We start from the raw sequence: 27,335 nt of genomic DNA, 5'->3' as shown, positions 1-27,335 counted from the left end.
GCTTTTTTTAAACGTTGGAACAAAACAAAAGCATATTTTATAACACGTGACAATGATGTCCATTTCAAATTTCAGTACTTATAAAGTTTTATTGGCACACAGCCTATGCCCTGTTAGTTTACACACAGCCCACAGCTGATTCTGCCCATGATGCCAAGGTCAAGTGGCCGCTAGACGCACTGTGCGTGGGCTGCAGAGCCAAATACGTTTATTATCCTGACCTTTACGGAATATGTCTGCCGTCCCGCGACCCAAAACAGTGTTTGCCATATAGGAGGTGCTCAATATACGGAAAGCTTACTACTGAATATCTCAATGGAAGCGACTGATGTGGTTGATGACGGTGTTCTCTGGACAGCACAAAAAACAAACAACTTGAGAAATCTGAACATCTGTACCTGGGTTGATGGTACTGTACCAACATCGCTTTCCTGGTTTTGGTAACACACAGTGTTTTCGGAAGGTGTTATCGTTGGGGGAGGCTGGGGGAGGCGGACGAAAAACTCTCCGTACTATCTTTGCAATTTCTTGCTAATCTGAAAACGGTTTCGAAAGTTTCAAAATTGTGATGAAAATAACATAAACCCTGTAAAATTCGGGTCTGGGGGAAGTGAGTGAGGTCACATGCATTTGCTGAGGTGGATGCTACCTCGACTTAAAAATTTTGGTATTTTTGTCATCATGGATTTTTTTTTTTTTTTTTTTGCCTTCTCCTCCTTCTCCTTCTCCTTCTTCGTTTTAATGTTTATTTTTTTTTATTTCCAGAGGGAGGGAGGGAGAGAGAGTGCGCAGGTGAGCAGGGGACGGGCAAGCAGGCTCCAGGAGGTCAGCACAGAGGCGGATCAGGGGGGATCAGGGGCTCTATTTCAAGACAGTGCGATCACGACTTGAGCAGAAGTCAAGAACGGATTCTCTAGCAACTGAGCCACCCGGGTACCCCTTTTGTGGTTGCTCAACCATCGAGCCACCCAAGCGCCTCGCATCCTTATTAAAAAAAAAAAAAAATCACATTAACATATCTTATAACCTAGTGATTTGGGGTGCTTCCTTAAATTTCTCTTCATTCCTGCCCTGAGAATCATGAACTCAGGGTATGAGCCCTGGAACACACGTTTTTGAATTCATTTTTATTTGTATTTTTATTATTTTAAGACCTTAAGGACACTTGATCCCTAAAGCGGGGCTGGAACTCACGACTCCGACATCCAGAGTCTCACGCTCTTCTGGGCCAGCCGGGCGGGCGCCCTGGAAACACACATCTTTGCTCTCTCGCCTCCCGCTTTTGACACAACCAAGTTTGAGCTGCGCTGCCCGCGCGCGCGCTGGGGAGCCAAGGAGGGCTCTAGAGCAGGGGAGGCCCCAGTTAGCGCAGATTCCAAAGGTTACCGTGGGTGGGGAGGCGGGACCCGCGGGAGGGTCGCTAGCAGGGGCGGAGCAGCGCGGGCTGCAGGGAAGCGGGGGAGGAGGTGGTCCTTCGCCCGTCCGGGGCCAGCCGGGGGGCGCCGCGCCCCCTCGCCCCCGGCCGCGCCAGGACCCGGATGTGCGGCGCGCGGGGAGCCGCGCCGCTAGGGCCGCACCGCGGGGCGAGGCTGGGCGACCGACTGCAGGCGCCGGCAGTCGCTGCGCTTGGAGCACCCATCCCCTCCCCCGAGGCCGCCGGGCCTCAGGGCTCGCACCTGGCGGCCGTCCTGCGCGGGGGCCGCGACACCTGGCTGCATTGTTGTCGCCACCGCCCCCTCCTTCCCTCCTTCCTCCCTAGACAGGACCCAGCGCTGAACCCCACCTGTGCAGGGCTAGTATCCCTTTAAGAAGCCAGACGCCGCCAGGGGTGGGCGTGGCTGCCGCAAGCGAAGGGAGGGTGGCGGCGTCGGGCCTCCCTGATTGGCCCGAGGCCCGGGCGGCGGTCGCGCGCGCCTGCGCACTGCGAAGCACCGCTCGCCGGCCGGGGGGGAAGCAGGGCGCGCGGGTGCTAATTGGCCGCCATGGCGGCCCCGCCCGCGAGTGGCGGGCGGTCACGTGACGCGACGGCTGGGGGCTCCCGGCGCGGGGGACGCTGGTGGCCAAGATGGCGGCGGAGCTGGTGGAGGCCAAAGTGAGTGAGCGGCAGCGCCGGCCCGGGCGGGCGGGAGAGGGGGCGGGGGCCGGGCGGCGGGCGGAGGTCTGCGCCTTCCGCCTGGGGCCCCACGGCGCGGCCCGCTCGCGGTTCGGTGCCCGGCCCCCTCGCCCGCCCCTGGCCCTGGCGCGCCGGGTGCGGGCGGGGGGCGGGGAGGCCGGGGGCGGGGCCCCCCAAACCTTACCCTAGCTTTCGGGCTGAGGGTTGGTTCCCGGGCTTGAGGCGAGGTCGCCCCCCACCCCCCCCACTAGCCCTAGTGGTTAGGGTCCAGTCTCCCTAAGCACGGGGACAGGGCCGCGCCTCCCAGCTAGAGGAACAGTCCTCCGGACAGCATGACGGGCTGGGCTGCTCGTCCCCTCCTCGCTCTGAGCCGGGGTCCTACGCTCTGGCCTGGGGTGGGGGGAGGTGTCTTCGCCTCTCCACCCTCCACGGCACCGAGGACTAGCATCTGGGTCTCAGCCTCCCCGCCCAGCAGACCAGCTGGGGTCGGCGACTCCTTGATCGGAAGGGTCCCTTGATCCTGCTGCCACCGATTCCACCATCCGGGGTGATGACCCAGGGGCTCGAAGCACCCGGAAACACAGTGTTCTTTGGGGGTCTGTACCCTAGGGTGGAGTTTGGACCCCTAGTTCAGCTCCCGCGTTGATCCCAGAGCCCCGCCCCCCTCCTGACACCATCTCTCTCGCCCTCCGAGTGGGCACGGAGTCACTTGAGTTTGCTCTCCAGCCTGGGATGGAGCCCTGATCCCTGTTCTCTGTTCAAAGCCTTCCTAATTCTCTCCTCATTCTCGGGTCCTGGGCTCTGCCTTCCTCTCCCGTCTTACTTACCCTGGGGACAGCATCTGTGAGGCTTTGGACTCTGCTCCCGGGGTCTGTAAACTTCACCGTAGCAAGATGAGGCCCCATACTGGCCGTTTCTCCTATACTCCCTGGTGAGTCTACTCAGATCATTCTCCCTCCACACAACTCCCAGACCCCTGCTTTGGATCCTTTTACGCACCCTGACTCTGGCTTCTAAGGCTCGCTCTTCCTTGCTGCCGGTTTTTTGCACTGATTCATGGAGAGTCCCCCACCTCTTTCTTTAGTGCTCCTCGTGCTTACTCCATTTTGGGGTCCAGGTTCCACGTCCCACAGATGCCATCCCTGTTCTAGGGATGTACCTTTTTTCCAGGTACCTCCCTCACGGCAAGGCTCCAGAGACCTTGTCCCGAACTACACTGGGGTGGTTTTCTTCCTCCTTGCGAAGTTTACTCCAGGCCTTTGGTGGCAGCGAAGTGGGGCACCGGACCTTTGCTGGACAGAGGCTCCGCCCCCTGCCCCGCCCCCAGTCTCCCCTCCCCAGGGTCCTGACCTGTGAATGTTTTCTTTCTGTGCTTCCTCTTTCTCCCTTCCTTTCCCACTGAGATCTGAAATGCGGCTCCCTTCACCCCCGGAGTGTCCCCCCCTCCAATGCCTGCACTACACGCCCCACCCGTGTCTAGCATTTTGAGAAATTTGAGACTTGCCCTGGAGATGCGGAAGTCTGGACTCTGCAGGCCCAAGGTGGCAGCTGGTGGGCTTGAAGTCCCCCGGAGCCCTGAAATTCAGCCGTCCTGTGGGGCTGCGATTCTGGGCCCCTGGGCCCCTGCTCCCTGCCGCCCCCCCCCCCCCCGTTCCCCCCAGGGTGGGGACTAGATTCTTCTATACCATCCAGGGCCTTGAAATCCGATCTGATGAACTCTACTTGACCCTCTGGTGGCCGGGGGGGCCCCCCACCCCAATTAAACCAAGTTGACCCTTCTTTCGAGTTGCCTCAAATGGGCGCCTCTGTTCAGTGAACCCCCTGAGGTGGTGTGTGGCATTTTGCACAGGCCCCCTGTCCCCCGGAGACGAGGACCTGAACTTTTCCCCTCATGCTCCGAGGGACCTGTCCCCGAGGCAGGTTGAGGGAACCGGCAGCTCTGCCCAGGCTGTTTTTCCACGCAGCTCCAAACAAGCCCAGAGTTGAGACTGTGGAAGCCGCTGGGGCCCGGTGCTGTTTACAAACACGGATCTGAGGGCCAGGCGGGGTAGGTGGAAGCCTTGGCAGGAAGTGATCTGCAAAGCGCTCGGGGCGTCTTCCTGAGCGCGTGTGCCCCTGTCACGCTATCCCCCCCTCCCCCCAGTGCCAAGGGCGGGCTTCGTGGTGGTGGCAGCTGCTGAGAAATCCAAGTCGTGAGCATATGGCAGCTTGAGGGATGTGCCCCAGGATGCTCGTGCGGCAGCTCGGGATGTCCAACCTGGTAAAAGGGCCAGGCCTCGGCGGGGGCGGGGCACTCCCAGGGGCGGGATCGGGTTAGAAGATGCCTTGTGGCGCCGAGCCCACCTGCCTTTAGCTCCGTGGCGGGGAGTCAGCTTCCACATGACATCGCCTCTCCCCTCCAAGGCCTTGGGCCTCTTCCAGAAGAAACATCTTGCCTGCAAGCCTATTTTGTCTGCTCAAGGTAGGAAGTCAGGCTAAGGAAGGTGAAGTCTTTCTGTTTGCACAAGCGTTCGGGGCTCGCTGAGGGCCTGCACAGTGCTTAGGTCCCGAGGCAGGAGCTGTGCTGGGATTTGAGGGTCCCCAGGCCCCCGGACAGCTGGGTGGGAGCGGAAGGAAGCGCCCTCAGGAGTCGGATAGCCCCTGCCGCTGACTATGCAGGGAGGCTCTGGGGGCCGGCCGCTTCTTTCACGGAGCTTCAGCCGACTCACCTGCCTGGCGGGCACGGCCCTCTGTGAGACTCGTGAGCAGGAACTGGCCTTGTGGCAGACGTTGCACGTCCATAGTGCAGGGCTGGGAAGAAGGCCCTACAGCAAGGAAAGGGCTCTCCCTTGAGATTTTGCAGACAGGCCCGGCACCCCGCGCATCGGTATCTGGTTTTGTGCCCCGACAGCCCCTTCGCCGTCAGCAGGTGCCTGTCTGCTATACGCCTGGGAGAGGGTACACATCTTGCTTGGATAGAGAGCACAGAGGGGCCTGACAGAGGGGCCAGGGTCATCTGGGAACCCGGGGCTTCTGAGTCCCCCTGCTGCCGTCAGACTCCACGCCTCACCCTTGAGCAGCCAGGAAACGGGAAACCCCAGAGCCTTTTGGCACCGAGACCACTGTGTAAACACCCTGGCCGGGTTCCCGCCCACCCCCGACTGTCAGACTCTTAAGTTGGATTTAAGGGCTTTATTGGTTTCCTTGGGTGCCGTCCTGCCCTGTGCTCGCCAGCTTTCCATCCCTACCGTCATCTCACGTACCTGTTTGCCCCGTTCCCCTGGAAGTTTCTTTTTCCCACCACATTGCATTCATCACAGGCCAGCTTTGGGGCTCGGTGCGGGTGGCCCATCCTCGCAGGATACTTGGCTCATGTAGGATGTTGGGGGACCCTCACACCCTTCACTCCCCCTCGGTGTCCGGGATCTCCCGGAGGGCAGGCCGCAGCCGGGCAGCCCCGAAGAAAACACTGGCATCACCTGAGCCCTTGTGTTCGGGTTGATTTAGTTGGAGGGACCCTGCCAGACCTCCTTCACCACTTTGCCGCAGCTCAGTGAACGGCCTCTGTGGCCGCCGGATTCCCGAAGCCTTCCCCTCAGACCCGCCGTTCTCAGTGGGACGATCCCCTCCCCAGAGGATGCTTTGTAGGGGGTCGTTTGTGATTGTCACCGCTGGGGTCTGGCGATCGTCACTCCTGGCATCGAGCGGAGGGAGGCCAGGGACGCTGCTGAGTACCCCACAGTGCCCAGGGCGGCCCCGCCCCAGAGAACAGTCCAGCCCCGCTGCCCACGGTGTCGAGGCAGAGAAGGCCCGCTGGAATACGGCGGACGTTTGATGCTCGCCAGCGCTCAGCTCCGTGCGGACGCCTGCGGTGCCGAAGGGGGAAATTACCCCCTGGCTTCAGAGTCAGGCCCGGGCCTACGTCTAGGTCTTGCCTATAACATGGCGCTCACCCCGGCCTGGCAGGGTCGTTTTAAGAATCAGAGTTAAGTATATAATCACACGCGCAGCTCAGTTCCTGGCAGCTGATCAGTATTAAGTTGTGGCTCCCATTCTCCAGACGGAAGGGAAAACACGTTCGTGGCCGATGTTGATTTACTCTGCTTTCCCTGTACGTTACCTCCTCTGGTCCTTCCCACATCCCGATGAAGTGAATCCTGTCATCCTGATGAAGAGACCGAGGGTCAGAGAGGCCATTAGTGTGCTTGGCTAGGGAGTGGCTGAGGCTGTTTACGGGTAAAGCAAGATCCTCAGTTCCTGCCCTGGGGATGCTTTCAGGCTTGAAGATGGGAAAAGAGAACCTAAAATAGAAGGCAATGGTGTGTGTGTGTTGGGGGGGGGGGCAGTCAGAAGCTTTTGCTGCGTTGGCAATGCTGAGGGAGGTTCGAGGAGGAGGAGGGGAGCAGGGCTGAGCTGGGAGGGGGCATCACAAGGAAGGGTGAGCTGGCAGCCTGAGTAAAGACACGGAGGTGGGACCGAGCCTGGGCTCGTGGGCCCGGTGCTAAAGCTGCCTCCTCCTCCTGGGTTCTTGCTCCTGCCAGCTAGAGTGGAGGGGGCTCGGGGGCAGGGCCAGGCAGCACCTGATGGGGTCTCACTTTGCTGTCCCCCCTCGTTAGGGCCCGGGGGCTCCAGAAAGCCCCTTGTCCCATGGACAGCCCCTGAATCCGGCAGTGTCCCTTCTGAGCACGTGTGTCTGTTTTTTTCCCAGAACATGGTGATGAGTTTCCGAGTCTCCGATCTTCAGATGCTCCTGGGTTTTGTCGGCCGGAGTAAGAGTGGACTTAAACACGAACTTGTCACCCGGGCCCTCCAGCTGGTCCAGTTTGACTGTAGCCCTGAGCTGTTCAAGAAGATCAAAGAGCTGTATGAGACACGCTACGCCAAGAAGAGCTCAGAGCCTGTCCCCCAACCCCACCGGCCCCTGGACCCCCTGACCATGCACTCAGCCTATGACCGGGCTGGCACGGTGCCCAGGACTCCCCTCTCGGGCCCCAACATCGACTACCCCGTGCTCTATGGGAAGTACTTGAACGGACTTGGACGCCTGCCCGCCAAGACCCTCAAGCCAGAAGTGCGTCTGGTGAAGCTGCCCTTCTTTAACATGCTCGATGAGTTGCTGAAGCCCACAGAGCTGGGTGAGTCTGCCATTGCCCTGGGGGTCCCACCGGGCATGGGCCCAGTGGCCACGGCCAGCCTGCCACCGCCCTGGAGCGCTTTCTGGGGACCAGCGAGGGCCATGGGGTTGCGGGGGGCTCTCCCTCTCAGGAAGCGCAGGGGCACCTCTGAATCTTTATATTAGCTACACGGCGTCGTCTCGCAATGGACCCCAAATTTTAGCAACTTAAAGTATTGGACGCTCATCTGCTCTGTTTGCGAGCACCAGAACTTGGGAGTGGCTTAGCCGGGTGGTCCTGACTCAGGGTTTCATGAGGTGTCAGTAAAGCTGTTGGCTGGGGGCTGTCTCATCTGAAGGCCCGACTGGGGCTGGCGTCCACCCACTCACCTGGCTGCCGGCAGGACTCGGCTTCTTGCTGGCTGTGGACTAGAGACCTCAGTTCGTGCCACATGGTGCCCGTGGATGGCTCGAGCGTCCTCGCTGTGTGTAACGGTGGCCGGCTTCCTGTGGAACCAGTGGGGGTGGGGGTGGGGGGGGAGGGAGGGTTAGTGTGCACATCTGTGTAGGATCAGCCAGAAGCCACGTCCTCTCGATGCCCTAAGCTTCGAAGCGGCATGACCTCGTGTTCTCTACTTTGCATCGCGTCCATCCCACAGACCAGCTCTGTACATCATGGGTGGGGACTGGACCGGGCTGGGCCGTCCAGAGGCAGGGATCGCTGGGGGCCACCTGGGATGCTGGCTTCCAGGTCCTAACTCCCGGTGGGTGGCAAAGGGGCTGGAAGTTGGATCCAACCTTTCCTCTGCAGAGGGTAGGCGCCCCATGGGAGCAGCCTCGGCCAATGGGTTCGGGCCTGTCAGCATGGGCCAGGTGGCTAGGGAATGGCTAGCCGTGCTCCCGAGAGGTACGCTGGGGCTGGAGGAGACCCATGCCAGGGCTCTGTGGCTCCTCCCTGCTTATTCATCTGGCCCCCGTGTTGATGGGGCACCTGCCGCATGCCAGGCCCCTAGAGCGGTGCACGCGGCCAGGCCCCCAGCCCCTTGCCGGCAGCTGTGATGATGGGGCCGGGGCGGGTGTCGGCCTGGTCTCGGCCTCACGTGCTGCCCCGATCTCAGGGCAGGGGGGGCCCACCCTGGGAACGCGGCAGGAGACCGAGAGCGCCCCCCCGCCCTCGCGAAGGTTCCCTTCCGGCTTTCCTCGTTTAGGGCCTAGAGGTGCCCCCAGCCTCGTCGGCGCCGTGGGTCCTGCCACCCCTGCGGCCCATTCCCCATTTCTCCCTTTCAACCCCCGCGTCCTTACCGCGCCCCCGCTGCACACCTGGCCCTGGCCCTCGCCGTGCGTCGGTCCCTGCGTGCCGTGGCAGAGGCCACGGTCCCTCCGGGCCCCCACCCGCCATGCCCCTCGCTGTGTGGTTCGCTCCCTCCCACCCTGCTGACCCAGCGTCCTGTCTCGCTCGGCCAGGGGGCCCCTCTCTGCACGCAGCGTTCCACGCCGGCCCGTGCCAGCCAGCCCGCCGTGTCCAGCCCCCTTCCTCGCCGGAGCCCTTGAGCTCCGTGAGGTTCGGCGAGGGGGCTGTGGTTCCGGGAGAGGCTGCAGGGGGTGGAGGAAGGAGTTGCCGGGGGTCCGGGCCCGGGACCCTGAGGCTCTGCCCTCCTGCCTCCTCTCGGGGAGTGTTTGTCACCGGCCCCCGGGTGGGGAGCAAGTTGCCGTAGCAGCACCTGTTGTGGGGTCGACGTGGCCGCACCGGAGACCCGAGGCCCTTTCCTGAGCTTCTGGACGCCTTCCCTGTCTGCTCCCCCCAGCTTCTCTGTGCATGTTGGAAGCCATTCTGCCCCTACCCCCAGGGACTCTGGCAGGCTCTGCGGGCCTTGGGACTGGCTGGCTCTGAAGGTCAGGTTGACGTTTCAGGTTCCTAAGGACTCGAGGATGATCTTCGTGATAGAGAGGCTGGGTTTTCACCGGGAAGCAGTAAGTCAGGCTTGGCACTGGGTGGGGGACAGAGGTGACTTTGAACTCCAGGGCCGGCAGCCTCCCTCCCCTGCCTGGACCATGGGCTTCCTTCCTGCATGGCCCACTCCCGCCCCCGCCCCACAATGCATCACTTTGCCCTGAGCCCCCGGGGACCCCAGTCACCTGATCTCCGGGAGAGTCTGCTCCCCTGTCTGCACCAGGAATGACTCTGCTGGCGGCTCAGAACAAAGAGGCCGACCCCGCCCTGCCCTTGTTCCCACCCACTCCCCCGCCCCTATCCTGAGTGCACCCCTTCCCTGGCTTCCCTGGGACTCCCATCCTCGGGGACCCCCTGGCGGCTGCCAGGTTCACCGGGAGAGCCCTCGTGGGGCCCAGATCTGGCCCCGAAGTGGTCTGGTCCCTCTGTTCCAGGACCGGCGATGTTGGCCACCCGCCCCTCAACCTGGGCGCCTCCCTGTGGCAGCTTCTGCAGCCCTGGCATTGCCCCAGAGCCACTCCACCAGGCTCGAGCTCAGCCGGTTTCCCCCTCCCCCTCGCTCCTGACCATGACCTGCTGACCAAAACGAGGTCCAAACACTCTGGTCTGATTCCCCGGAAGAGCCGCCGGCGGATGGAGACCGTGCCGGGTGCAGAGGGGACATAAATCACAGGGAGTGGAATGTTTGGGTTGGGGGAGGGGAGGAGAATAATGGAGTCACAGACCCAGGAGCTGGAAGGACCTCAGGAGACAAATGATGTGCTGCAGTGGGGCCGGCACCTAGAAAGGTCGGGAAACCGGCCCGAGGTCACACACCATCCTGAGGAAGGGGCCCCGGGGCCGTGTTCTCAACTCTGACCCTCCCCGAGTCATCGTGCCCTGCACCCCTGTGGGGAAGAACCCATCTTGAACCACATGACGGTTCTGGAGCCCAGGCCGCCTCTTAGCTCGAAGAGCCCGGCTGTCCTCCCCGTCCCAGCCAGGAGAGGGGCACCCGATTCCCGACCACGGCAGAATTCGGGGGAGGTGTGCCAGGGAACACAGTCCTGGTCGCGGTGTCAGCGGCCAGTCTGACAGGGGGAGGCCCGGACCCCCGTCTGGGCGTGTGGGAGAGAGGAGAGGCCGTCCTGAGACTTGAGGGCAGGAGGAAGGAGACGTGTTGACCTGAGCAGTGCTGCTCCGCGAGGCTCTGGCGTCCTGCGGCCAGCGGCTCGGGCTGTGGGGCTGTCCGTGTCCCTGCTGCCCTGGGGCGATGGTGCCCGAGGTCCCCCTGGCTCTCTACGTGCCCCTGCAGCTGGGGGGCCCGACGCTGGTTGAGGCCTGCCTGTCCGGCAGCTGCCCTGTCGTGCGGGGCACACGTGCGTCCCTCACCCAGCCCCTGAAGCCTTTGGGTGGTATTGCCCGGGCAGCCAGGCAGGCGTGGGGTCCCCCGCTTGGAGTGTTCTGCCCGGAAGCTGCACTAGACACGTTTAAATGGTGCCTTGAGGGGAATGACTGGGGAGTGCAGGCTTCCCTGGGGGCAGTCAGTGCCAGGAGCACCTCATTATGCATTTGTGAGGAGGTGGCAGTCAGGAGGCTTCCTGGAGGAGGCCGAGTTCCAGACCTGAGGGCCGAGTAGCCATAAGCATCACAGAGAGGAAGGAGCAGGGGAGCGGGTTGGTGGGCACAGGCCTGGCAGCGAGCGAGGGCTCAGGAATGGAAGGCGTGGGGATGGGAGCTGTGTGGCGCAGGAGAGAGAGGCCAGAGAACGCGGATGAGCGGGCCGTGGGGATAGTGGGGACCGACTGGACTGTCTTGAGGACTTCGGGGTCGCTGAAGGTCTGGTGAGCTTTTCCAGGTCTCCTTTCGTTGGGTCCTCTCTGGGGTGGGTGTTCCCCGTGAGGCGCAGAGCCTCCTCCGTGGTTCCTCAGATCCATTCCAGGTCTGATCTCCCAGCTTCAGGCCCCCCTGCCTGGCCGCCCCCCTGGTCTCTCCCTATACATCACCTGCGCCTTCCCCAGCAGTCAGAGGAAACTTAAAATAGTGGGCTGGTCGTGTCCCTCCTCTGCTCAAAACACTCCCATGACCCGCTGACTTTTCTGCCTGGTCCCCTCCCTGCCCTCCCTCCCTCTCTCTCTCTCTCTTCCTCCCTTTCCCACTCTGCTCCAGCCACACAGGCCTCACTGTTCCTCCAAACCACGAGGCCTGGTGCTGCCCCGGGGCCTTTGCACGTGCTGTTCCTGCTGTCTCACGCTTTCCCAGACCCTACATGGGCCTTCCCTTCCCAGTCACCTAACCTAAAGCTCATCTTCTTTCCTATTCGCTTTCCCTCATCTCGTTACCGCCCTCTTAATCCCTGTGGCCCTGTCCCCGACCCTGACATTGCTTATTAACCTGTATGTGTTTTTTGACGCCTGGGCCTCGTTTGTTCCGTCGCTGCATCGACGGTGTGGAGCAGGGCAGGGGGTGCCCGTGTGAGCAGAGGCTCGTTGCTGGGAAGCAGTGTGGGGGGCCGCGGCGAGAATGACCTTGAGCTAACATTCTGCAGCTCTCCTTCAGCGTGTGAGCCCCTTCCATCCGCGTAACTTCACGGGGGCAGCAAGTCACGAGCCCGCCGGCTGCGTGTGGGAGCCCCTGTGAGTGGCGGAGGTGGGTGTGAGCCCGGAGCCCCCGACCCAGGGCTCGTGCCTGCTTGCTCCCTGCTGCCCGCTGGGCCCTCTGCACCCGCCCGGGGCACCTGTCTTCCCCTCTCCTCCCCCAGCACCACCGCAGTCACAACACCTCTGAGACCTCGACTGCTCCGTTCGGGGGGCCTGGGGCTACAGCGTGGTGGGGGGGGCTGGGCCAGGAGTCAGAGACCTTGTGGGTCTGGGGGCATTGGCTTAGAGGGTGGGCCTTTCTCCTTCTCTGAGGTTCTAGGGTGCAGGAGGCCATAGGCCAGCGGGAGGGAGACCAGGCCTATCTGATTGACTTGTTTTTAAGTTTACTTACTTATTTTGAGAGGGGGGGGAGGGAATGTGAGCAGGGGAGGGGCAGAGAGAGAGGAGGGGAGAGAGAATCCTAAGCAGACTCTGCACTTCCAGCACAGAGCCCGACCCGGGGCTCGAACTCATGAGCCACGAGATCATGCCCTGAGCCAAAACCAAGAGTCAGTCGCTTAACTGACCGAGCCATCCAGGCGCCCCTCTGATTGACTGTTCAAGATCTCCTTTTCTTTGCTTGCTCCCGAAGCTCGTGTGCAAGTGTGTGTGCGTCATAGAAACAGGAACAGGCCCCTGTTGGAGGTTTGGGCGTGTTCTTGCCACCGTCCTTCCTCCGCACGTGCGACCCTTCGGGACCACAGCCGTGTCCTGACTACGGTTTTAGCACCTCCCTCCCCCTCCGCCCCCCCACCCCGGTGTATCGTGAGCATCTGCTCCGGTCGTGAAGTGTTCTTTGCTGGTGGCAGTTTGCAAGGCGGCCTGGCAGCTGGGGTGGACATGTTGTGCCGGGCCTCTCTGTTGGTGTCTGGGATTGAGCCGGAGGCTGGTTCCGGTCCTCCCAGACGACCTGGGAACAGGGGTTCCCTCCCTTTAGTCCCTGGGGGGCGCTGGGGCCTGGGGTGGGCACCTCATCCCAGCCTGTGCTCCATCTGGCGGGGCCCCCACCGCCTTGCGGCAGCCTGTGTCCCCGCAGACGTACTTCTGGGTTTGTTCAAAGACACCGGGAAATTATGTTGACTCTTAGGAGGTAAAAGTCTTGGAGAAAAATCGAGCGGGGAAGGAGATGGGGAGACCAGAATTGCAGGAGGTTGTTGGGGAGTTGTAGTGTTTTGGGTTTTTTTGTTTCTTAAAGTTTATTTTGAGCGAGAGCACCTGTGAGTGGGAAAGGGCAGAGAGAAAGAGGGAGAATCCCAAGCAGGTTCCAAGCTGTCAGCACAGAGCCTGATGCAGAGCTCCATCCCACGAACCGTGAGATCATGACCTGAGCTGAAACCGAGAGTCAGACACCTAACTGACTGAGCCCCCAGGTACCCCTGGGGGGTGGCAGTTATAATGTTTGTTTATTTCTGAGGGAGAAGGAGAGACAGAGCGTGAGTGGGGGAAGGGCAGAGAGAGAAAAAAGGAGACACAGAATCCAAAGCAGGCTCCAGGCTCTGAGCTGTCAGCACAGAGCCTGACGCAGGGCTCAAACTCACAAACCCTGAGATCACGATCTGAGCCACAGTCAGGTGCTTAACCGACTGAGCCACCCAGGTGCCCTTGGGAGGATAGCAGTTTTTAAATGAAGGTGTTCAGGGACATCTGTCATTCTGGTGGCATTTGAGCAGATTTCAGAGACATCAGGGCCATCTAAATCACTGGGGAAGGAATGTTCTGGAAGAGGGGATGTCAAGTGCAAAGGCCCTGAGGCAGGATGTTCTTGACACACCGGCAACAGGAGGAGGTGGCCGAGATGGCTGCTGTGGAATCAAGGGCACTAGGGGTGGGGATGGCATCCCCCAAGTGGCAGACGGTGGCCTGCTGGGGTGGGGGTGGGCAGTGAGGGGTCTGTGTGGGACAGGGACCTCGCTGGTGCATTTCGAAATTGGAGCCACTTGGGAGTTGATGGGGGGGTAGGAGTGCCACGAGTTGTGGATGCTGCCTGCGTCTCTGCTCAGAGCTGCTGGAGGGGCGGAGCCACCACTTCAGTGGATGACAGGTCTGGGTTTGGGGGACCCCCAGCCCCCTCCCACCGTGCCGGGTATGCTGTGCCCCAACCCAGGTGGCAGCTCGCCTCCCCCGGCCACTGGGCTTCCTGGGGCAGCAGCGAGCCCCCGGGGCTGGTGGTGTGGCAGAAAACCCCAATGCCATCCCCTCGGTGGCGACGTCTAGAAGTAGGAGCCACGGGAGGGACCCCAGGCTCTCGGCCTCCCGTGACGGGGCCCGCCTGCCTTCCTTGCACTGTTCGTGGTGGCTCCCAAACAGTCTCCCTGGGGACACTGTGGGGTCGAGGGTGGTACTCGGCTCCCCTCAGCCTTCGCAGCCCGTCTTAGGTATGGGGAGCCCCGCCCCCAAGAAATAATTGCCCCTTGGCTCTTTGGGCAGGTCTGGGCATGTCTGCAGGTGGCCTGTGTGCTCCCCCACCCCCAGTTGGGCGGCCCTCCCCCAAGGCCCTAAGCGGGACTCCGCGGGGATGGGTTGGCAGTGGTCTGGCAGTTAGAGCGGCCACCTCTTGCCGAGCTCCGGCCACACGCCCGGCCCCGAGCCCGGAGAAGGGGGTCTGTGCGGGGAGGCACCCAGGCTCGGGCGGGGACAGCGGTGCACACCCGGGCAGAGCTGGGGTACGAACCCACGTGGTCTGGCTTCGGAGCCGAGCTGGTTTTTATATTTCAATTGCGTTTGCTTTGAAGTAGGTTACCTACTCTTGTGGTTTGGGATTCAGAAGGTTCGGGAGCAGGGCTCGGCCACCTCGCGCCCGGGGGCCAGCTTCATTGACTGCTCTCGAAAACCGAGCTTTATTGACCCGTAGCCAACGCCCATTTGTCTGTTTGCCATCTCTGGTGGCTTTCGTGGTACAAGGCAGAGTGGGGACGTTGAGGCACAGGGCATGTGGCCCACAGAAACCAAAAATATTTACACTCCAGCCCTTTACGAGAACAGTCCGCCCACCAGTGTTGCAAGGGCTCGGGCAGTGGAAAGAAAGCTGACTCCTTGGGGCGCCCGGGTGGCTCAGTCAGCTGAGCATCGGACTCTTGATCTCTGCTGAGGTCACGACCTCATAGTTTGTGAGTTCGAGCCCCGGGTCGAGCTCTGTGCTGACAGAGCAGAGCCTGCTTGGGATTCTCTCTCTCCTGCTCTCTCTGCCCCTCGTCTGCTTGTGCGCTCTGTCTGTCTCTCCCCAAATAAGTAAAGAAGAAAAAAAAGGAAAGCTGACTCCTCTGAGGCGGTGATTGTGGCCAGCTCTCACAGAGCCCCCCATCCAGAGATGTCCTTTGCACACATCTCTCCCTCTGCCCGGTGACGCAGATCTGGTGTGGTACACACCTGTTTGCACCTGCTGCTTTCAGCCAACAGAAGCATCTCGGGGTCCACTCCTTGTCGGAGCTTGAACAGCTTCTGGATGCTTTTCCGTTTCAGGGTCGCCTGGCATTCCCTCGTCAGCTGTCCTGGAGTGAAAGTAATCTCTGTGCCCAGCGTGGGGCTCGAACTCACAACCCGGAGATCAGGAGTCACCTGTTCCACCGATGCTTTAAATGTTTAAAAGCCGAGGTGTAATTTACATACGACAAAGTCCTCAGATCCTCGGTGTGTAGTTTGAGTCTTACCCCGGGAACCCAAACGCTGTAGACCCACAACATTTCCGTCACGTAAAGCCCCCCACCCCTTCGGACGTCCGGCGTCTCAACCCGCACCCCTAGAAGCACCCCCTGTCGTCCCGATTCCCGTCACTGCGGGCGAGTTCCGCCTGCTCCTGGACGCGGGCCAGGGCACGTGTGTCAGGTACTTCTCGGCGTCTGCCTGCTGTGGGTCAGCACCTTGGCTGTTGGATTTGCCCGCGTGGCCGTGCGGGGCATCGGTTTTAGGGTTCGTCTGTTTCTGCACCGGCCGCCACTCGGGTTCTTTCCAGTTTAGGGCTCCTAGAAATACGTTTGCCGTGAGCGTTCTTGTACAGTTTTCCTGGGGACCTATTTCCTTTTATCTGGGGGCAGATAGGAGGTTGCTGAGCGATTGGGTAGCTGTGCGTTTAACTTTGCTAGAAGCTGCCCGGCCGTTCCAGAGGAGGGGTTGTGCCCGCAGCAGAGACTTGCTCCGCACCCCTCCCCCCTCCTCCTCCCCCCCCCCCCCCAGCACCGGAAGTTGTCACTGCGTTTGAGCCATGCCCGGTGGGCGTGTCGAGGTTTCAAACCTGGGCCAGATCCCAAGGGCCTGCACGTTTGCCGATATTTTCTTAAGAATTTTTGCGTCTGTGTTTGCGAGGGATATTGACAGTATTCCTTTTTTTTTTTTTTTTTTTTTTAACGTGTATTTGTTTTGAGACACAGTGTGTGTGCGCACATGGGATTGGGGGAGGGGGGCAGAGAGGGAGAGCGAACCCCAAGCAGGGCAGGCTGAGCACCAACAGCCCAGAGCGTGCGATGTGGGGCTCAGTCTCGGTGATGATGTGTGCCGAAATCAAGAATCCGGTGCTGGACCGACTGAGCCCCCCAGGCACTCCCTCACTGTTCCTTCCTTGATGCCTTTTTGTCAGGTTTTGGTATCAGGCTCGTGCCGGGATTGTAGAGTGAGTGAAGCGTCCTCTTTACTTTTTGAAAATTTGTATGGAGTCTGTATCGTTTCTTTTTATTTTTTTCTAATATGAGAGAGAGATGGAGGGAGGGAGGGAGGGAGGGGCAGAGAGAGAGAGAGACAGAGAGAGAGAGAGAGAGAGAGAGAGAGAGAGAGAGAGAGAATCCCAAGCAGGCTCTGCACTGGGCAAACCCCGACGCAAGGCTCCAAACCACAGATTGTGAGTTCATGACCGAGCTGCAACCACGAGCCAGACGCTTGACCGACTGAGCCCCCCAGGCGCCCCTATATCGCTCCTTAAATACTCGAGGGAACTCCCCAGTTGGATCTGGTTTTCGTGTGTGGAGGACTTTTCAACGATGAGTTCAGCTTCCCTCACTGATAAAGGGCTTTTCAAACTTCGTGCATGTTTTGGGGCCAGTTTGGTAATTTGCATCTTTGGAAGAATTTGTCTATTTCATCTAAGTTATCAGATTTATTGGCGTAAAGTCGTTCACCTCATTCCCATATTAAACTAGAAGGCTGTGGGATCTGTACTGTTGTCTGTCTTTCGTTCTGACAGCCTGCGTTCTTGTGATTTTCTGTTCGTTGTAGCTAGTTTATCAAAGAACTCTCGCTTGAGTGATTTTCTCCCTTGCTATTTTTATCTTTAATTTCTTTCCATCTGGTGACTCTGGCTTTAATTTTCTGTTCTTTTTCTAACTTATTTGAAACCTTTTTCTGTCTTTTAACAGAAGCATTTAAAGCTATAAGTTTGCCTCTAACGACCGTGTTAGCTGCTCCTCCCAGGTTTTGGAGCACTGTGTATTCTCTTTCAGTTCAGAGCACTTTCTGATCACCCCTGGGGTTCTCGATGCAGTTGTAATTGAGAGTGCAGAGCCAGCTCGTCACCACCCTGGTCTCCATCCCCTGGCAGACATTCCCCCACTCGTACACCCAGCAGGCACTTTGTAATGACTAGCGTGCCTCCGTGTGTGGGGTCCCTGCTGTGAGCTGGGCTGCTCCGTGACTCTTGTGCACTTAGAGGCTCAGGGTGGTTTTGCTTCCCTGTCTCCTTCGCTGGCCGTGAATGCCCGAGGCACAACCTGTCCCCAGCTTGTCCCTGTCCCCTCCAGCAGAGCGCCACGCAGACAGGCACGCACTTGCCGGGTGTCCAGAACAGCCGTGCGGGGTGGGGACACAGTTGTTGCTGGCGTGGTACGGACCCCGAGAAAGTAGGCTCCAGGTGAAGCGGCTGGCTCAGGTCTGCCCCCACGGCATCCTGCCAGCCCGGCAGGCTCCTCTCCCTGAGCCCAGCGCTTCTCAGTCTTCCTCAGTGACGCCTGAACCTGGAGGGCTAAGAAGGCTGCTCCTTCTCAAGGGGCCCGTAATGGGGAGGTGGGGGGAGGCGTTCCCTGAATCACAGGCTGGGCTGGGGTCCCCCCGCACCTCGTCCCTGGTGCCTCTGCTTCCACCCCACGTGCCTGGCTGCCCAGGTGGGCTCAGCCCCTCGCTCCCCGCTCCCCGCTCCCCGCGGACGTGGGTACGGTTGGCTCCCTCATCGGGAACCGGACGTCCCCCTGACCCTCAGTTTGTTTTCAGTCCCACAGAATAACGAGAAGCTTCAGGAGAGCCCGTGCATCTTTGCGCTGACACCAAGGCAAGTGGAGCTGATCCGGAACTCCAGGTGCGCTGTGCCCTGCACCCCTGCTGACCTCCTCGGCGGGCGGTGGGCTGGCGTGGTCTGGGGCGAGCTGGCCTTGCCGGGCGGGGGGGGCCTTCGGCAGACCCCACGGAGGCCCGACGCCCCGTCCCACCCCCACCGTGTGTGCAGTGGCCCCTGCCCCCGGTCCTGGACAGCGTGCTTAGTCTGTGTGCCCTCCCTGCCTTCGACCCGCGGTCCCGGACAGGGCCAGTGTCCCCTCTAGCGTGGCTCCCCTCGGCGCTGCTGGCTCGGGAGAGGGGGGCCCTGTGCCCTGGGTGGGGGGGGGGGTGGGGGGGCCTCAGCGGCATCCCCAGCTCCCATCCCACTTGATGGCGGAGCCTCCCTGGTTGTGATGAACACACACATGTCCCCCCAGACACTGCCCGGGGTCCTGCAGGGGCCCCCGAGCGAGGACAGATGAGGGACAAAGGCCGTCCCCGGTCTCTGCTATCTGAGGCCTTTCCGTCTGCAGCTGAGACAGAAGTCACCGCTGGAGCAGCCACTTGTTGGCCACTTGGCCCGTGCCAGGCCTATACCCACCAACCTATTTAATATCCACGCGGACACCCCCCGAATTGTCCAGAGAGGGGGGTCCTTTGTCCCAGTCAGCAGTGAGTAGTCAGGAGAGGAGGCTTCAGTCAGCACCCACGGACTTCGTCACCAGGGGAGGTGGCAGGTTAGCCCGTGTGGCGTGCTCGGTGCCCTCCTGACTCGCTGACCCCTCTCCTCCCCTCTGACCCCCTCGGCGCACAGAGAGCTGCAGCCCGGGATCAAGGCCGTGCAGGTGGTCCTCAGGTAAGCTGGGCGGGCCGCGGCCCCCGCCACGCCCACCGCAGGTCCATCCCACCGGGCCCCTCTCCCTCCCGACGGTGTCTCTCGGGCTCCCCGCTCACGGGGGGGGGGGGGGGGGGGGGGTCCTGCTCCTCCTCTCTTCCTGCTGTGTGTCCTTGCCTCTGCCTGCGGACATGTCCCCAGGTAGCCTCGCTCAGACCAGCTCTTGGGCCCCGTGACACCCCCCCCCCCCCCCAATACCGTGCAGAACGGCGATCCACCTGCCGGGCAGACGTGGCCCCTGTGGCCTCCGCCCGGGCCCCACGTCCACCCTCCCACCCCTCTCAGGGCCACCCCTCCATCCAGAGCCCCCTTTCACGGCCTGATGGGCTCTGCTGCCATTGCAGAATTTGCTACTCGGACACCAGCGGCCCCCAGGAGGACCAGTACCCACCCAACATCGCCGTGAAGGTCAACCACAGCTACTGCTCCGTCCCGGTGAGCGGGGCGCCCCGGCAGCCCTGGGCCTGCTCTCGGGGGCGGGGCTGAGGGCGCGGAAGGAGCATCTTCCGCGGTGTGAGCCCCCATGGCTGCTTCCAGGGCTACTACCCCTCGAATAAGCCTGGAGTGGAGCCCAAGAGGCCGTGTCGCCCCATCAACCTCACCCACCTCATGTACCTTTCCTCGGCCACCAACCGCATCACCGTCACCTGGGGGAACTATGGCAAGGTGAGTAGGGTTGGGGCGCTGCCCGCCTGCCCGCCACCACCCCCCGCTCCCCCCAGGGGGGTCCTGACAGCCCCTCCCCTGCCTGTATCCCCAGAGCTACTCCGTGGCCTTGTACTTGGTGCGACAGCTGACCTCTTCGGAGCTGCTGCAGAGGTTGAAAACCATCGGGGTGAAGCATCCAGAGCTGTGCAAGGCGCTGGGTGAGCTCGTGGGAGGGGCGCGCCCCAGCATCCGTGCATCACCCCGGGGAGCGTGGGAGGAGGAGCGGAGCCAGTCACAGACGAGGCAGGGATGAGGGAGGTGTGCTCTCTAGCCCAGCGAGCCCGGGGCGGTGAGAGCTCGGGGTGAAGCCCGCCGGCATCCTGGCAGGGTGAGCACCTGGGGGCCGTTCCCACAGCCCCGAGCCGGGCACGTCCCTGGAGACGGGGGTTCCAGGCAGATGCCTCTGACTGCTGGGTGGGGGCCAGGGACACGGAGGGCAGGAGCAGACCCAGTTTGCAGCTGTGGGCCCCGGGCAGTGACACAGTCTGGCCTCAGACAGCAAGACTGGTCGTGTTCTGGGAGGGGGGACGGGACACAGGGAGCACTGAAAGCGAACCGCTCCCCAGACGGGCAGACAGCAGGTCCTGTCTCTCCTCCTGTGTCCCTGCGCCCAGGGGCTGCCCAGCCCACAGCAGGAACTTCATCTGCTTGGCGGCTGTGTAGCCTCAGGCAAGTCAGCGGCCCTCTCTGGTTGCCACAGCTTCCCACCAGATCACACGATGGCCCTGGGCCGGGGGACTTGGCGACGTCCCCGTCTGACCATTGGGGACACTGAGGTGCCGAGCGGCAGGGCCTTGGCCCGTGCGCCCCACCCCACCGCCTCCCACTTCCCTGAAAGAGCCCTTTCTTCGAAACCGCCCCCCTACCTGCCTGTCTCCCTGTGGGGACAATGGCCAGCTTGAGCACAGGAGGCAGGCCCCCAGCAGCATTCCGGCCATGCAGGCCGGGGGCAGGCATCGGCAAGGGGCTGGGCGGCATTCTGTAGGCGGCAGCCCACGGGGCAGGGGCGGGGGCCTGGACGTCTGGCTGACCTTGGTGGGCGTGGTGGGCGACGGGGGGGGGGGGGGGGGGGGGGTGGACCCTGCCGTTCCCAGGTGCGCAGGGGCCAGCGTGGGTGGGGCTGCCTCCGCCCGGCTCGGAGCCCATGGTCAGGCTTCCTCTCTGAAGCCAGCACCAGGCTGGGCCTCTGGGCCGCTGGCTGGTTGCCACGGGAAGTCCTGTACTTGGTCTCACCTGTGGCCTCCTTGCTGCGCCCAGTTTTGTCTCTGTTGGGTCGGGCGGGGGGGAGGCGGCCTTGCTCCAAACCCGATGCACCTCTGAGGCGAAGTTCACGGCGAGGTGTGAGGGACCCACGTGGCCTTCGGGACAGTTGGGGAGAGTGGAGTGGGGATGAGCACCCTCCACCCAGCGTGGAGGAGGGCCGGGCGGCTCCGGGCCGTCTGTCCTGAGCCTTCAAGGGCTGGGGTCTGGCAGCCGGTCTGGCCAGTCTCCGGGTTCTGCCCAAAAAGCTCCGGAGGGAGGGAGCCTGCGGGCCGCCCCAGGGTTTGCCGCGCCTGAGTGTCCTTCCAGTGCCTTCCCGTGCCGCGTTCACCGTCGAGAAGGGGGCCTTGCACGTTGCCGTGGAGTTTTTCCAGGAGGCAGTTGGCTTTGTGGTGGGCACTGGCCGCCTTTTCCTTTTTTGAGATGTAGACTTCTCGCCCCGCCCCTGCGGGGTTTGCTGGGGGGGGGGGGTGGGGGGGGGATAGCCCCGCCCCCCCAGCGCGTGCACCGGCGGCCAAGACCACCCTCGCCCCCTCCGCCCCCTCCCCCTGCCCCCCCCCAAGTCCTCGCCGAGTCCTCCGGGGATGGCTTCGTGGGGACTCCCAGTCACGGGGGGGCCCGCCCCGTTGGCAGCTGTCGGTTGCCGCCACCTTTCTTCCCGAAGAAGCCTGTGGGCCGTACAAACCCGCCGCGGGGTCGGGGCGCCCGGTTATCCAGCATGGCCGGCCGCTGCCCGGGGTGCTTTCCGGGTGACCTCCGCGGCCCTGGGCGCTACGGCCGCAGCGCACCTCTTCGTCCTGGGAGGGTGCAAGTGGGGGTGCCTGACGCGGGGGTGGGGTGCGGGAGGGCCCCGCCCCTCGGCTCCAGCCCGCAGACGCCTCCGTGCCCTCTGCTGACAACGGCCACCCCTCCCCCGCAGTCAAAGAGAAGCTGCGCCTGGACCCTGACAGCGAGATCGCCACCACGGGCGTGCGGGTCTCCCTCATCTGCCCGGTGAGTCGGGGTGCGCGGGCCCTGTCCCCTCGCCCGCCGCGGGGTGGGGCAGTGCCGGGCCGCGTGGCCTGCTCACCCCGCCGGCCCCCTGCCCGCAGCTGGTGAAGATGCGGCTGTCCGTGCCCTGCCGGGCGGAGACCTGCGCCCACCTACAGTGCTTCGACGCCGTCTTCTACCTCCAGATGAACGAGAAGAAGCCCACCTGGATGTGCCCCGTGTGCGACAAGCCGGCCCCCTACGACCAGCTCATCATCGACGGGTGAGTCGCCGGGGGGGGGGGGGGGGGGGGGGGCGCGTTGCGGGGGGGGCCCTCTCCCCCCCACCCCCCGGCCCCGCGATGAGCCGCAGAGCCGCACGACGAGGGGGCCTCTCTGGGCGGCTCCGCGGAGCCCTTTGGCAGCCTCGGAAGGCCTGGCCACGAGCGAGGCGGGTGCCCCGGCGGGACCTGTTGGGGCCCGTGCCGCGTACCCGGTGGCGCCGTGGCTGAGGCTGTCTGGGCCCAGGAGGTCTGCTCGTGACCTCCGGATCTGGAGTGCATCTGCCCCACACCAAGCAGGGACCCCAGGAAGCCCCCGCCTCACGTCCACCACACGAGCCAGAGAGCTGTTTCCGAAACGGGGTTTGGCACAGCCTCTGCCGGGAAGGTGGGAAGGACGCGTCCGCCCTGAGCTCTGGTCCTGGCTCTCCTGTGCCCTTCTTCCCAGGTGGCGCCGGTGTGCAGCCAGGCTGTCCCCACCTCCTGAGCGGCAGGCCCTCCCCAAGCCACAGGGGGACAAGGGGAAAAAGGCCATTCTCCCCAAAGGGGAAACTTTGCTCAGGTCTTAGGTTTCCAGAAACCGAGCCCAGCACCTGACTGACCAGCTCCTGCCAGGCGCCAGCCACACCCATCTGTCCCCAGGGCGGGGGGGGGGGGGGGGGGGGCAGGGAGAGAGAGAGGCTGGGGTCAGGCAGGAGTGGGTCTGTGGCCTCGCTGCTGCACCGGGAGGTCTGTGACGGCCAATGAACCTCGTGGGGCAAGTGTGTGCCCCATGGGCCCGGGAGTGGCTTCCTGCCCGTAGGGGCGTGGCTTGAGCGTGTCCCCAGTTCAAGTGCTTCTCTCCATCTGGTCACCGCACTCAGGCTCTCGTCAGGCCGTCTCTCCCGACCGAGCCAGGAGGTGAGCCTCATCATCCGCACCTTGCAGATGAGGAAACTGAGGCTCAGGGGGGACAGTCACCTACTCTGGGTGCCCCCAGCTCACAGGTGGCCAGGCCGGGACTCAGACCCAGGTCCGGCCAGCTCTGAGCCCGGGCCCCCTCTGGAGGGCTGAGCTGGCGCGCCCCAGTGCCCCCACGCTGTCTAGCCTCAGGGTGGAGAGAGGAGGCCCCTGGGGCCGGGCACAAGGGCCGGGGCTGAATGGCTGCTCTGTTCCTGGCCTGGCAGCTGTGCGGCCCCGTGCCTGCCTCTCCCGCCACCCCCACAGGCCTAGAGCGGGTCACCCAGGCTCGAGTGGCGGCAGCTCCGACCGCTCCAGGGGCAGATGGGTCTGGGGCTCGGGTGCGGCTGTGCCTCACACAGACCACAGTCCCAGCATCCCGCGGGGCCTGGGCACAGCCAGGGAGGCTTCCTGGAGGCAGGGTCCTTGATTCATGCTTTTTCCTCGAGGATTCGTCATTTTGTCCCATCCCTGGCCGTGCGCTGGGTGATTCCGGGGTCCCCGCGAGAACTTTGTCACAGATCCTGCCTTCAGAGAACTCCCAGCTGGGCGTGGGGAGTGTGGAGAACCAAGCCGGACAGAGATGACGTCATCCCTGTGGCTTGCGCTCTGCCTGGAGGAGGAAGGGGCTCTGTGGAGGAAGGGGCTCTCCAGTTGGAGACGGAGACCCACGCGGCAGGCAGAGCTGTGTGGACGCAGGGTGACCCCAGGATGCTGGGTCCGTGGGCGTGACGACCGGAGTATCTGGAGCAGGGAAGGGCCTTCCTTTTGTGTGACAGCGGCTGCGGTCGTTGGGTCCCCTGAGGCGGGTGCAGCTGTGACCCTGAGCTCACGCTGGGGGCCGTGATGGCCTGTTGCCACCGCAGCAAGTATATCCCTGTCCCAGACCTGGCCTGGTGTGGGCCCTCGGTGGCTGGAGACGGTGGGTGCTGTGTAGGCCTCATCCTGTCGGTGGGGCGACTGAGGCCCTGTGGTCAGGAATTGGAACCCAGGCTTGCTGCTTTCTGGCCACGTTGGCTTCGGGGAACTCCCCGCCCCTCCCCGGGCCTCAGTCTCCGCATCTGTGAAACGGGTGCAGCTGGCATTATCTCCGTGTGCCCAGGGCCAGAGCACGGGACCCCGGGCCTGGCTCGCCGTGGGTGCTGCGTCGGTGCTGTTGTCCGTGCGGGGGTGCCGTGGCCCTGCTTGTGCCCCCTGCTCCGCCCCAGAGCCTCTCAGGGGGGTTGTGAGCGGCACAAACCTTCTGTCCGAGCCCGTCTCCTTCTCTGGAAAGGTGGGGCGGGGGGGGGGGGGGGCAGCGGCTCGGGTTGGGGGCCAGACCCCCAGGCTCACGCCGTCCAGCCGCGGCAGGGTGGGCAGCCACCGTGCTGCCGAGACTGGGTGGGTGACCGCGGCCCCTCGCTCGGGGAGACGGGGCCGCTGACCCGAGGACGCCGGGCCCTGGCAGCCGCTCTCCCGAAGCCACTTCTGCAGAGAAGTGGGTTCCTTAGCACGCGTTCCCACCCCCCGAGTCCAGGCCTGGGGGTGGCGGGGAGACTCTCGCCGGCCCAGGAGTCAGCCCCCCGGCCCCTCCAGGCTCCTGTCCAAGATCCTGAGCGAGTGTGAGGATGCCGACGAGATCGAGTACCTGGAGGACGGCTCGTGGTGCCCGATCCGCGCCGAGAAGGAGCGCAGCTGCAGCCCTCAGTGCCCCATCCTGGTGCTCGGTGAGTCCCAGCCCTGAGAGCAGGGCTCGCGGCTCGGGCCGCCCGCCAGGCCCAGCGATCGGCGCTGCTGCGCCCCGGGCCCCCCCCCCCCCCCCCCCCGCCCCTCACCGCCTCCGTTTCCCACCCTGTCGCCCTCAGGCACCTCGGACGCCAACGGGCTCCTGTCCACCCCTAACCTCAACGGCGGTGGTGCAGGAGGCCCCGCGGGCGGGGGCGCCGCGGGCGGGGGCGGTGCGGTGGGCGGCGTGGAGAACGGGAAGCCGGGAGCCGACGTGGTGGACCTCACGCTGGACAGCTCGTCCTCGTCGGAGGAGGAGGAGGAGGAGGACGAGGACGAGGACGAGGACGAGGAGGGTCCCCGGCCCAAGCGCCGCTGTCCCTTCCAGAAGGGCCTGGTGTCGGCCTGCTGACTGCTCACCGCCACCGCTGGCCGGACACTCGACTTTCCTGGTGCTCACCCACGCGGATGGGGCGCAGGCGGGCCTCGGGGTGCAGAGGGAGGAGTGATTTTTTTTTGTTTTTCTTTTTACTGTTCATTTTGTTTTTCCACCCCTTTCCCTGGCTCCTGGCACCTGTACCTCTGGACTCTCCTATCGGAGGATTAAAAAAAAGTAAAATGACAAAAAAAAGTACAAAAAAAAAAAAAAGAAAAAGGAAACAACAACAAAAAAAAATCAAACTTTTAAAAACGAGGCAAGCCACCCACACAGCTGCTTCCCCGGCCGGAGCCCGAGCCCCGGAGCCCAAGCCGGCCCTGGGACTCCCCGCCTCGCCTCTTCCAGTGACCATTCCAGCTGGTGCAGGGGGACGGGGCGCATGGGGTGGGGGTGGGGGGGGCAGCGGGGGACACTGACGGCCACGTGCCCCTCCCCCTGGCAGCAGCCGCAACTTTGACATTCGTCTGTTCCTTTGCTTTTTTTTCTCTGCAAACACGTTCTCTCGCCCAGAGACCCTGGAGCGCACCGCCGAGCAGGGAGCATTTTAGCCAAGAAGCCATGGAGTGGGTTGGGGCAGGGAGGGGGGCGGGGGGAGCAGGGGCCGGGGTGGGGGGGGTGGTTATGGGGGGGGCCGGGGAGGGTTTAGCCACAGATGTGTTGTATTTTTTGAAAGTGCAATAACTTGGTATTTTGAAGACCCAGCATGTGGCCAGGACCCCCTGTGGAAGGCGGGGGCCCCAGGGTGCGGCGGCGTGTGGCGTGGGGGGGTCTCCGTTTTCTAGCCAGCTACCTCGGTAACTCCAATTCAGGTTAACTTCCCTACGGAACAGCGCAGACGTCCGCAGATGCCGCCACCAGGCCCCTCCTCGGCGGGGCGGGGCGGGGAGGGCGGCCACTCCCCCAGGGGCAGCAGGGACCCCCCCATCCCCACCCCGCCCCACCCTCCCCACTTGGGGTGGCTCCTCCCCCCTCTTCTTGCTCTTGGGTTTTCCGACGGGTAGAGGCCCGCCCGGCACCCCCTCCCCTGGGAGCCTCACTCTCGTCTTCCAACAGGGCCGGGCCGAGGGCCTCCCTTCAGCTGCTCACCCAGCACCCCCCACCCCCCGCCCCCCTGCCCCGGGGACGCCCGGCCTCGGGGTGGGGGTGGGGTCCGGCCATCGTGGGGAGCCGGCAGCTGGGCGCCCGGCCCCGCCACCCGGCGTCCTCGTCCCCCGGAGGCCACGCTTGGTTCTCCCACCGCCTCTGCCCCGTTCTGTCTCGCTTCTTTTCTTCCTTGCTGCCCACCCCCTGCCCCAGAATAATTTCCTTTGTATAAACAGAACTCTTGTAGTCAGGAAGCAATATCATTTCAGGTCTAAAGAAGAAAGGGACATCAATCTGGCCGAGGGCAAATTCAGTTTTACTGTATAAACTCGGCTGTGCAGTGCGGCCCCTCCGTCTGCACGGGCCGCTGAGGGCCACCGTTTTCTAATATTTGTATTCTAATTTAATTGTTTTTAAAAAACACAAATAAAAAAGGTCAAGGTGAAGCCACCGGGGCGTCTTCTCTGTGTGCTGGGGCGTTGGCTGGGGGCGAGGGCATCAAAGGACAAAGACAACCCCCGACCCCCCCCTTGACCGTTCCCTTCTGCCCCGCGGTGTTCAGGATCCAAGAAGCGCGGCCTTCGGTCCAGTGAGGAAGGTTTCGCTTTGGCCGCTGGGCCCGGCGTCTCCCCGCTAGGTCGGGTGAGGAGCTGAACCAGAGCCACCCAACCCCAGGACTGTCCCTGCTCCCCTGCGTGGCCAAGAAAGTACACAAATGGCCGGTAGGCTCGTGGGAAGATGCTGAGCCTCCTCACCGGCCACCGGGAGACGCAGCCCGGAGCCACCGCCCGTCCGCCGCGGGGAGGGCTGGCGTCCCGGGCCCAGTAGCAAGTGCTGGCGAGGCTGCGGGGACCGGAGGCGCGTGGGCGTGGAGAGTGGGGCGGCCGCTCCGGAAGACGGGACAGCGGGCCCTCCCCAGGCGCAACACGGAGCGACCACCAGCCGGCCCGCCCCGTCCTCGCGACCCGCCCGAAGGTAGAGGGAGCCGGCTCACGTGGGAGCCCCCGACACGCACCTGCAGGGCAGCGTGACTGACGGGCGCCCAAAGGTGGG

At 63.1% G+C, this 27,335-nt stretch overlaps 1 protein-coding gene across 2 annotated transcripts; it reads left to right on the top strand.

Annotated features, from left to right (window-relative positions):
- The first annotated feature begins 1,955 nt into the window (after positions 1-1,955).
- Positions 1,956-26,728, top strand: PIAS4 (protein inhibitor of activated STAT 4). Of its 2 annotated transcripts, none has more exons than XM_058728992.1 (11): positions 1,956-2,092; positions 6,801-7,227; positions 17,964-18,048; positions 18,820-18,861; positions 19,245-19,335; positions 19,438-19,566; positions 19,661-19,766; positions 21,788-21,861; positions 21,960-22,120; positions 24,632-24,762; positions 24,901-26,728. In XM_058728992.1, the coding sequence occupies exons 1-11, from the start codon at positions 2,066-2,068 to the stop codon at positions 25,170-25,172; spliced, it is 1,545 nt and encodes a 514-aa protein (XP_058584975.1). In that variant the 5' UTR covers positions 1,956-2,065; the 3' UTR covers positions 25,173-26,728. The 2 variants fall into 2 exon arrangements, with proteins under 2 accessions (XP_058584975.1, XP_058584976.1); XM_058728993.1 differs by lacking the exon at positions 1,956-2,092 and adding an exon at positions 4,452-4,574.
- The last annotated feature ends 607 nt before the right edge of the window (positions 26,729-27,335 follow it).

This window comes from Neofelis nebulosa, chromosome 4, assembly GCF_028018385.1.
Source record: "Neofelis nebulosa isolate mNeoNeb1 chromosome 4, mNeoNeb1.pri, whole genome shotgun sequence".
Classification (NCBI taxonomy): Eukaryota; Metazoa; Chordata; class Mammalia; order Carnivora; family Felidae; genus Neofelis; species Neofelis nebulosa.
This window is presented reverse-complemented; position numbering and strand designations above follow the sequence as displayed.

Coding starts and splice junctions, on each gene's coding strand:
- PIAS4 (XM_058728992.1), top strand. CDS start 2,066: ATGGCGGCGGAGCTGGTGGAGGCCAAA. Junction 18,049..18,819: donor GAGCTGATCCGGAACTCCAG/GTGCGCTGTGCC, acceptor CTCGGCGCACAG/AGAGCTGCAGCCCGGGATCA. Junction 21,862..21,959: donor GGGTCTCCCTCATCTGCCCG/GTGAGTCGGGGT, acceptor CCCTGCCCGCAG/CTGGTGAAGATGCGGCTGTC.